Source organism: Cystoisospora suis (assembly GCF_002600585.1).
Source record: "Cystoisospora suis strain Wien I chromosome Unknown contig_4415, whole genome shotgun sequence".
In the NCBI taxonomy this organism is placed as follows: domain Eukaryota; phylum Apicomplexa; class Conoidasida; order Eucoccidiorida; family Sarcocystidae; genus Cystoisospora; species Cystoisospora suis.
This window is the reverse complement of record NW_027157207.1, coordinates 854-10,744: the sequence shown is the minus strand read 5'-3', so window position 1 is coordinate 10,744 and position 9,891 is coordinate 854. Positions and strand designations below refer to the sequence as shown.

General features: G+C 51.9%; 3 protein-coding genes across 3 annotated transcripts; 1 reads left to right on the top strand and 2 right to left on the bottom strand.

Moving 5' to 3' along the window:
- Positions 1-7: 7 nt before the first annotated feature.
- Positions 8-1,883, top strand: CSUI_008070 (26s proteasome regulatory subunit). The gene is made up of 2 exons (XM_068068209.1): positions 8-339; positions 1,108-1,883. The coding sequence occupies exons 1-2, from the start codon at positions 183-185 to the stop codon at positions 1,221-1,223; spliced, it is 273 nt and encodes a 90-aa protein (XP_067919818.1). The 5' UTR covers positions 8-182; the 3' UTR covers positions 1,224-1,883.
- A 431-nt stretch (positions 1,884-2,314) lies between these two features.
- On the bottom strand, positions 2,315-7,422 carry CSUI_008069 (mynd finger domain-containing protein; the record flags this gene model as incomplete). Its single annotated transcript, XM_068068208.1, has 12 exons — positions 2,315-2,425; positions 2,717-2,899; positions 3,163-3,228; positions 3,364-3,435; positions 3,717-3,756; positions 4,143-4,192; positions 4,508-4,559; positions 4,716-4,806; positions 5,203-5,405; positions 5,711-5,829; positions 6,442-6,550; positions 7,283-7,422. The coding sequence occupies 12 exons, from the start codon at positions 7,420-7,422 to the stop codon at positions 2,315-2,317; spliced, it is 1,236 nt and encodes a 411-aa protein (XP_067919817.1).
- A 1,707-nt stretch (positions 7,423-9,129) lies between these two features.
- CSUI_008068 (uncharacterized protein) lies at positions 9,130-9,891 on the bottom strand. Its single transcript, XM_068068207.1, has one exon. The coding sequence runs from the start codon at positions 9,300-9,302 to the stop codon at positions 9,156-9,158; it is 147 nt and encodes a 48-aa protein (XP_067919816.1). The 5' UTR covers positions 9,303-9,891; the 3' UTR covers positions 9,130-9,155.

Genomic DNA, 9,891 nt, shown 5'->3' with positions numbered 1-9,891 from the left:
GATAGACAGATAGATAGATCGGTATAGCCTGATGTAGGATCTCTTTTACGCCAGGAGTGAATGGCAGTCTTTCTGGGGCTGTCGTTTGTCCAAGACGAAAGTGTTTTTTTCCTGCCTGTGAGATTTCACGAGAAAGGTTGTTTCTTACAGCCCAGTGTCAGGGTGAAGAGGCGTTCTTGGGAATGATCATCATACAGTGCAGATGGGAACTTTATCTTGGACGTTGTCGTAGTGAATGCATGCCTACGATCTCCTGTATGCGTTTAGATTATGAGGCAGTTTGTAAGCTATGCGACGGTTTCAATGGAGCTGATCTCCGCAATGTGTGCACTGAGGCGGGTGAGTAGAAAGGGAAGGCGCAGTTGTCTCTGTAAGGGTGATGATGGTGGCTACTAGAGAGAATAAAGCATCACTTTCTTTTCCCCTTCTTGTTCTTCTTCTTTGCATTCCTTCGTCGGACTCGTGGCAGTATCAAGACAGGATTGTCTCAAGAGAGGGACACTGTCTACGTATTCAAGAGATATACACCATTTGTATATGTGGAAGACATAGGAAGGGGAGAGCCGCTTCTTTCTACATAGAAGAGCGCAGTTGAACGTCGGTTCCTTCTTTCTCCACACTGGATATAGATGTCGTGGTCATTCTTATCGTGACGTGCCCCTTCTGTCTTCGTAAGGGGAGTTCAATTCCCCCGTGTCAGTGACTTCAGATGTGTGTCGATAGGTCTTACGTAGGAAGCGCGCTTCTTTCCTAGAGAGATAGTGAAGAGTCAGAGACGATTGCGCCATCTAAATGCATGAGTCATGAGTGGGGAGAAAAACAAGCGAGTTTGTAGTAAAGGAAAGTTCCTGCTCGGAAAGGTCTTCCATGACGAAGAAAATGTTTCATCTATACGCTATTCTATCATTTTATACCGGGTGGTTTCGAAGCGTATGTCCTTTCTCAAGAGGACCGTCAAGTGGTCCTTCACAGGATGGTCTATGTGAATTTTGAAAAGAAAGCAAAAGTGTTTCTCGGTGATGTAGGAAGATATTCGACAAGCGCATGCTTATCCATAGACATCATGGAAGACATCTTTGAATACTGGAGGATTCTTTTGCCGTGCAGGAATGTTTGCGATCCGAGCCGAGAGAGACTACGTGATTGAGGAGGACTTCTTCAAGGCCGCGCGTAAACTGGCGGAGAACAAGAAGTTAGAAAGTACCATCGACTATGATGTGTAAAAGGACATGCAAAAAAAAAGCAGTCTTACAACACGGCTGTTGCGCAAAGAAGAAGAGTTCGATACGGGCAAGCCCTCCTGTGTATCTCTCTATCTCTCTGTCGGACTATCTACACTACTAGAGTGGGCCATGTCTTTTGTGCTTAGTCACGTTCTGATATTGTGGAAAGAAGGAAGACTGTTGATTTCACTTGTTTTCAGTTAATCAAGTATTGCTAGCCAACAGTTGCGTCAACATGGTTCCGCTGACACAAGATACTCACCCCCTGGCCGGGAGGAACGGCCGGCCGGCTCGGCTCTAGAGGAGAGAAGGAGCTGTCCGGCTAAAGCTTTTCTGGGAGTGCATGGGAAACCACAACACGCTTTTTTTCGGGCCGGAAGGTTGCCATTTCCTTTCCGTGTTGTTTCGATTTGACATTCCCCGGAAAAAGTGTATCCTCCTTTGAGGTTCTCAGATAGTGGTCGCTCACTCCGTGTTTGGAATGCGTTCTCTGCGTGGAATGCCAGTATCGGCGATAATCGTGATCAGGTCCCGGTTTACGCTTGCAGTTGTACTATTCCACAGGAGAAAGGAGAGAGCACAGTTGAAGACCAGGTACTGGTAACAGTCTAGGGAGCGAGATCTCATATGTCTTCTCGCTCGCATAGTATCATGAGAGCAAGAGTTTCTGCGTACCGTGAAGCGGACGGATTGACGAGGAACGACGCTGCGTTCCCTACCTGGTCTGCAGGGGAACGAGTGTTCTTTCAACAAACTAAACATTGCAATATACGGGTTCGACATGCCGCCAGCACCAGGTCCCTCGATATGTTGCGTAGACACGCACGTCCTCGCGGCTGACGCCGGACGGCTGGAACACCAGGACGACTTGGCACTGATAAACTCTCCACCTGTCACCTTTTCTTCAGCTTTCGATCTGTTTGTCCTCACTTCCTTCATACTGAGTAAGCAGGAGCAAAGTGGCCATCCATTTCTCAGTGCGCAGCGCCGCACGTCCACTGGTGTTCGCCACTTCGCTAGGTCGGCCAGGTAATCGAAAGCGATGCGATGGGTGCTGTCGAGACTCTGGGTCAGGACAGCAGGAGAGCCCTCTACGTAGACGACGATGCACTGCAGACTTCTTTATGATTTTTCCAGTCTCCGATCTGACACTCGCGACTACAGTACCACTCCGCCTTGCACTTGGCACACCGCTGCTCCGCCTGAGGAAGTGAAGCAAACAACCGATAGCACCACTAGGGGGTTAAAGAACGCCCAGCTAACTGCGGAAGCAATGCTACCCGTGATATCTATTTTTGCCGCCTTGACGACACATCTGTGCTGCGAACCAATCGCATTAGCACGAAGTACGCCCAGCACTACTCGATCGGAGGTGACGCCACTGATGAGAGGTTCTCACTGAGCTGGAAACAGCACGATCTACAGTAGACGGGCGGATTATTTCATAAAGTGGCGCCCGCATGTCAAATGCGCTACAACATTGGAGAACTTACGTGCCTCCCGCATGTTCTGCACCGTTTGCTGCTTGTCACGGTGTCAAACGGCATGGAAACCATGAACTTCGATAGGCGATCAAGATGCTCGCTGCCCTTAGATGAAAACTCTTTTTGACGTTCCACTACAGCCGCCCACTTGCCCTCGTACCGCTTGAGGAGATTCTCCCGTACGTCGGCACTCTGTGGGAGGATAACGCAGACGCATGAACCGAGTCCCGTGGGCGTAGGGAACAGCCACCGGATTCGAGAAAAGTTGCTCCGAAAGACAACATTCCAGGCCTAGCCAGCTTTGCAGCACGGCCTCTTCAGCCAGCATTGCCAAAGCAACTACTAGACGTGCCGCCTGGCTCGCTTGGCGTGTCGGCAGCACGGTAAAAGTCTGAGAAACCCCAAGGCCAATCTGTCAAAGTGATCTTCACCAAGGTACTCCAGCAGTTACCTACCATTTCCACCAGGATAGGAGGAATGGAATGGTTATCTGTTGGATGTTGGCCACTGATGGCAAGTTGCTGGACAGGTACACCAACAGAGCAAGCACATCTGGGCCCAGATGAGCTGATCCAGGCCACCTGCTACCCTCGAAGACTGCATTCTTCAAGAAGGGTGGCCGGGCTGGGCTTTCGTCTCTTCCGAGGTTTTCTCACCTCTAAACAGCGGTGAAGGTCCATCAGCGGTGGTATCTGGTCGTGGACCGTCTCATTCAAGAATCTGCGTAGCTAACAAAAAGACAGAGGCTTTCTCTTCGCTGTGTCGAAAGGCAGAACTATTCCCCATCCGATAAAGAGCTGCGAATCCGCACGACCAGGGCGGGCTGTGAGGACAGTGATCTGTGGTGAAGGCCGTGACCGACTATTCCTGACATGCGTTCGCCCTCCGCAGATTCCTGTTCTTAGCACATTCGAGTAGTCACGGAAGACCGGGGCTAATTTCACGACAGCTTCAAAGGATTGCTCCGACACGTCTGCGGCACATCGAAGCGGTTGTGTCCTCGACTTACCCTTAGCAGGTTATCTCTTCTGTAGCTCGTCATGTCGTATCTGCACCGGAAGTGGTACACACCGGAGATGCAGTTTCACGGGTCTGTGTTACGGGGTGCAGTCAGGGGGCCCACCTAGACCGAGGCAAGCAAGCGGCTACGAGGCAACACGGTAATCTGAAAGATACGTTTCAGGACCGTTGGGTGGGTTGAAAGAGCGCGCCGCGGACTGACAACACATGACCGGTACCTTAGTTCAACTCCGACACTCCCACTTTCCTCTGTAAGCATGGAGAAGCCCGCGCCGAGACCAGGCACTGAACTTGACAAATTGCAGGGCGTGAGAAGTATCTAAGGTCCAGATACTCCCGGGCGCTTGCACGTGCACAGAACTCGTTGTCCAGCTGTGCTAGCCGACCGGAGAGCTAGCAGAGGTCGCCGCTGTACCTGTTTCGGCACTCTTGATCCATGACCAGATTGTATATCGTGAGCCAGACCTACAGGAAAGACCACCGGTCTGCGTGTGAAGGGGAGATGTGCAGTGGCTACACTCAAGACAGTGTCCTCTAAGAGGCAGCCTTCTCGGTCTGACAACAGATTCTTTTCAAACAATATGACTTGAGCGGATAGTCTACATCTGTCGCAGTCCCCTTTTAAGTTCAATACAAGCAAAGGTCAACTGCATGTCCCCGCATGGACGCTCGGGCTATTCAACCGACATGGAGGACTCTTTTGGCAGCTCACGAGATGAGAACTCAGGTGGATACTGATGCTGGAATCTTTTCTGCACGGGTTGGCGCCTTGGGACTTACCTGTGCTTGCACCTTGGGCATGCTCGCTTCGTCACTCCTTTGGGGAATCCATCTGATTCGGAAAACAGCAGCGGTCGCACGGGCCAAGGGACAAGCGGGACCAGTGTTGATTTGGTGATCGAGCTGGTAGGCATGGGCTGGGATCACGGCTGTAGGCGCTGCCTGACGTTTGACGTGCACTGGCAGGAACACTAAGCTTCCGGCTTACTGTTGGTCTTCAAAGAATTCCGTTTCGCCGTTGCTTTTAGTCTTGTACCATGGCTTGCGCTCCATTAAGGAAACAAGAGACAGGAGTACATCTGTAGATCACAACAAACCACGATGGAAGCACGCACACGTACAGTGTCGGAGGCCAGTAGTACTTAATTTGCTTTCGGCGAACCGATGTGGCATCTTCTCTACAGCCCTCGTATTCGACCTGGTCCATAATGTGTAAGGCAGCACCAACTACCCATCAGAGGCTCAGTATGTGCCCTCAGTCATAGCTTGACCCTGAAGTACATGGCGCGCGTTGACAACTCCCTCTCAGGCTGTCTTGGCCCTTCAGCCTGACGACACAACGTCGCCGACCACGGGACGGACGCTGCCTTTCGGAAGATACTTGAGCCGTGTGTGCTACCGCGAGTTTGTGTTTGCGAACCACAACTGAAGAGCTCTCCCCGGATTCGAGTAGGCAAGGTAGATGAGATAGTTACCATGCTGGTCTAGGAGTCGGGTCGTAACGGTGACGGGTAGGGCGCTGCGGTGATCCGTAATGAACCGAAGAATGGAAAGGCATGTCATGCTGATCTTGAATTCGCATTCCCGCTGCTGCCGCTGCATCTCTTCACTGTCGAGCGACACACCCGCCTTGATGCTCTCGACAGTTAGAGGCGCACCGTGCAGCTCCGATATATCCCTACAGACACAATAAGCATTCATTGCGGGATAGGGCACAAAGACCAGCCGGAAATACCACACCGGCTAATTACCGAATATCCGCCCAATCCCGAGAGGGCAGGAACCCGTGCCCTTGCAAGAGAGGAGATAAAACTCCAGGTACTGATATGTTGTAGCGACGCTGAATCTTCTACTCGTATTGCCTCGCCCTTCGCGTCATGCGCGGCTGAGCGTGAATCCTCGTTTGTCTCCCTCCGCCGCTTTGTCCGAGTTCGTTTCGCTGTCTCGTGCCTCACAGAAGAATCTGACCTGCTAAGCAAATATACTATTTTGCGATTGATGTAATCGACCAGATCAACGAGGTGATCCTCAGCGGCTTGCGCTGCTGTTCTGTGGTAAAGGAGGACTTCGAGAAAGTTGACCACCAGCGCCTCATGGTAAATCTGGAACACCGACAGTGCCGATGGAGACAAATTCCATGTTGTTTGCTACCCACCCAAAGGCAGCGTTGTGGCCTCGCTAGGTGAGTATAAAAAGACTGGAGTACACTTTAACTGTTGGTGAACGTAGCACCCATAAAGCAGCAGTGGGCTCTTAGCTGAACTCATCCGGCTACTGCCGGAGAGCGCAGCTTAGGCAAGAAAAAGCAGAAGACTCTGCATCGCCGCTCTGCGGGCAGCGGGGCAGCAATGATCTGGCAACAAGGTGGAGATAGACGGGACTCATACCAAGAGGTGTGGCATAGTTCGGTTTGTGTTCCATACCGGGAGGTAGCTTCTGATTGAAGGAAGACCAGCCAGATGGGTCTTCATCAGCGGAAATACTTTTTCCTTCCAGAGTTCGATAGTTATGAGATCTTCTATGAGGGTCGAGACCTGTGTTTGAACAAGCAGCAGTCCACATGACAGAACACGACAGTTACAAAAACACTCGTTCCCTAGGTCATTTCTTTCTTCCGTTTAGCTAGAAGGCCTACGCCTACGGCGCCATTCCACTTTATTCTGTTAGTCCCTGGAAACCGGGTATTTACAGCCGGTCGACGGATGCAGACCCACCTTCCCAGCGGTGGCGACAGTGCTCATGATAAACTCGTCTGTCGCAGTGGTGGCCTGCTGGTGAGCGTAGAGGTTCAGGCGCTCGATAATTTCATGGTGGGAAAACCACCTGAGACCGGAATTCAACGCAAGGTAGTCGTAAGCTGCTTGCAAGAGGCAACATCGCGACTCTATGAACCGACAAAGCGTGGCATGGGGGCCCGCCAGTTCGTCCAGTGACTTCTGTCGGGGCCTTGCAGTCTGCAAGTACGAAGCACGTAGCTTTTATTTTTGCGTGGGTACACCGAGGTTTGTCGCACAGACAACTCGACTAGTTTTGGGCGCCCCCCAGAGCTCGCAGCGATAGTTTCACGAGGTGGTACTATCCGGCGGACGTAGTGGCCTGGCTACGGTGCTTGGAGCGCAGGCTCAGAGGGCGGGAGACAGCTACACTCGCCGCGCTGTAAACCTTGAAATGCGTTACCGACAATGTCCTCCTACGCTGGCGAGAAGACCAAGGAAAAACTGTAGTGAATGTCGGCGACTCGCCCCCCAGGGCTAAAAAGTAGGGGGGTGCGTGGGTACGGAGAAAAAGTAGTGATGGGACCGGTAACTCGTGCCGGGGACCGCAGGGGGAGCCCTGGGGATGGAAGGGCACTGGTCAGGCCACGTATCAAAGTTCTTCGGTTCGCTGGTAGCAAGGGTAACTTGTGTCGAGCAGAGCGAAATCCGGGGGTGCAGTGGTAACAATGGGTCAGCGTATGTGGCTGCTGGAGTCCGCCATCATTGACGCCTCAGAGATCTCGTTCACATAGGCAGGCCTCACGCTCTGGGCCCATGTCGTGTGGAAGGTTGAACGTACTCCGGTGAGCCGACGTCCTTTAGGTCGATAGTCTGCAAGCGCTGGACAAGCTCTTCCGCAATGTATGGCGTCAACTCAGGGTCCTGGCCTGCCCCGCCCCAGAACTGGCTCAAGATGCCGTCTTTCGTCGCTCTCGCCATCGTAGGCTACACGAGAGAAGAAGCCACACCTTAGCGGAAAGTACTGCTGGTGTGCTTAAAGCAAATTGGGACCCGGTTAGGCTTTGCCGCGGTCAGAGCTCGATTTGGTGCAGGCGCTTTCTGGAATTGAAGAGGACTCCGCTCCACGCGGTAAGAGAGTACAGGGGGAAGAATGCAACATTCCTCGAAGCACGTGTGAAGCTCATATAAACATATGCGTCCTTTGAAGTAAGGGTAGCGTACAGGCTCAGAGGGGTGAACTGAACCGCAGCGGCTTCTGCAGGAGCCCGGCAGGCGTGCACTAGGCCAGCTTAAACCCTTCTACGAGGTTGTTGTGCTCGCGCGCAGTTTGGAGCTGAGTCAAGAGTTGAGATTGGCTCACGCTGCTATGATACGACTTCGAGGAGCTGAACCCACTTTGTTTTCTCTAGCAAGCGAATCTTCGGGCGCATGTTGCGTTTCCGAGAATCGGGACACGGCTAGGGCGCGCATGCCCGCGGTCTGCGCGACACACCCCCCCGTAAGCCCCCGTGGGAAGTGATTGATGGCGCCCAGAGGCGACAGGGTCCTGGCAAATGAGGTTGGCAAAACCTCAGGTTTGCTTTTCCAGCCGGTGGCTCTGCTCGCCTACTGTCGGTGTTTACAGAGATACACTGCACCGATCTCAAGGGCACGCTGGCTACAAGTGCTCCCAGCACACGCCCGCACACTACTGTTTGAGCCGATTTCTGGAACTGAAGAAGTCGTCCAAACGCAGAGTACCGATAGTCTACCTACAGAAAATCACAATTGTCTCCACCTGAAACGCTTCGAAATGCTTTCTGGATAGGTGCCGTCGCAGATAACCTGCCGAAACTATTGAGCTCAGGAAAAAGGTCGAGTTCGACGGCATTTTCGCCAATAAGCTCGATTATCTTGAACGGTGCGCGAAAGCGGTGCCGCAATGCCTTGAACCCTTCTTCCAGCGGGAGGTTGGCAACGACCCTACGCCATGTCGTAGCTTGTAGCGATGGGATAGCCCTGTCCCAGAGAAGCGCTTGCTCCCTGCGAGTTTGTCGCCTTTTTGTTATAGTGAAGTTTCCTTGTCCTTACGTAATCCCCTCGACATCTGGAGATTCTGACGGGAGCACACTACGACGGGTACCTGCGACATGATTAATAGCGAAATCGGGTTGCAGTCTCGTGTCTAGAATTTGATCCAGTCTTGTCTGCGAATGTCTGAATCTTCCCGAGTGAACTACACCAGACAACCAGGCAGCCCTGGCCTCCATATTCCTCCTAAACAGGCGAATCCATCAGCGAGAACGACTGTCCATCAGAAGCCCTGTCAGTAGTCTCCTGACGTCAAACAGCTAGGGAAGCTAGAGTGCTCTCAATTCACTGCCATTGATGCCGTGACAAGTGCCCTTGAACGGGCATTTTCTGAACCCTGCGAGTACGCAGCGCCAGGTTTCACAGTGATAATTCCCCCTGTACGGCAGTCGACTGAGCGCCACCGGGACCAAATGTAGACTTTGCGACCCCCGTCTTTGTTTTCAAAGATCCAGACGAGAACCGAGAGGCGTCATGAGCTACTTTACCGTAGGGATAGTAGGAGGTAAAATTCTTTCCGTGACCGAGTATGAAGGTGGGTTCTCATGGTTTACATCTGGACTTGATTGAAATACTCGCCAGTTGCGACTCTTACCAGTAACGGCAAGACCCGTGAGGGGGATGTTTACGATAACAAACCGTCACAAGAGAAACTCAAAGCTTTTCTTTGAGTTAACAAACGGTCGACTCAATGAGTCTTTGGACGAGTGACCAGCCCTGCCCTGGCTCGCGTTGTGTCCTCGGGCTTGACCGATCGATGTCCGGCTCATATGCACGGAGATCGACATATAAGTAAAAGATAGATGGATAGGTAGATACCCAAAAATGGGAAATACTGTCTTCTTGAGACAACGAACTCTGAAGTGAACAAGGCGACCAAGACAGTCAGTAAGTCGGTGGTAATACTTTATCCTCTCTCCCTCCCTCGCTTATTAACACGGCGGAACCCTCGACAAGAAGCCTCGCACGCCTCCTTTACGGGCAAAATACAAGAGACGTGCGAATGGCTTCATTTTTACGAGAGCTAGCTAGATTTATAACATCTGCTTCGGAGAGGACTGACACGTTAACGTGATATAAATAGGATTACACCTGTGCTACATCAATATAGATAGAAGCATACCCGCATGCACTGCAGAGATGTGTGAAAGCCTAACACCTCTTGCCACTCGCTCTTAGCTACTACTACCCAGTAGTGATCTCTCATCGCTGCTGCCTTGACAAAGGAAAGAAGGGGTGGCCCTGCCTGTCACTTCAAGAAAAAATTCATTCATCCTCCTCCTCGTCCTCCCGCTCCTAGCCGCTGCCATTACAAAACCAACCAGAGAGATAGATGAATAGACTCAAGATAAATAGATAAATAGATAGATGGATTAA

Excerpts from the sequence above, each read along its gene's own strand:
- CSUI_008070 (XM_068068209.1), top strand. The coding sequence starts at position 183 with ATGATCATCATACAGTGCAGATGGGAACTTTATCTTGGACGTTGTCGT. Across the intron at positions 340-1,107 it reads CAATGTGTGCACTGAGGCGG|GAATGTTTGCGATCCGAGCC; the intron begins GTGAGTAGAAAG and ends TTTGCCGTGCAG.
- CSUI_008068 (XM_068068207.1), bottom strand. The coding sequence starts at position 9,302 with ATGTCGATCTCCGTGCATATGAGCCGGACATCGATCGGTCAAGCCCGA.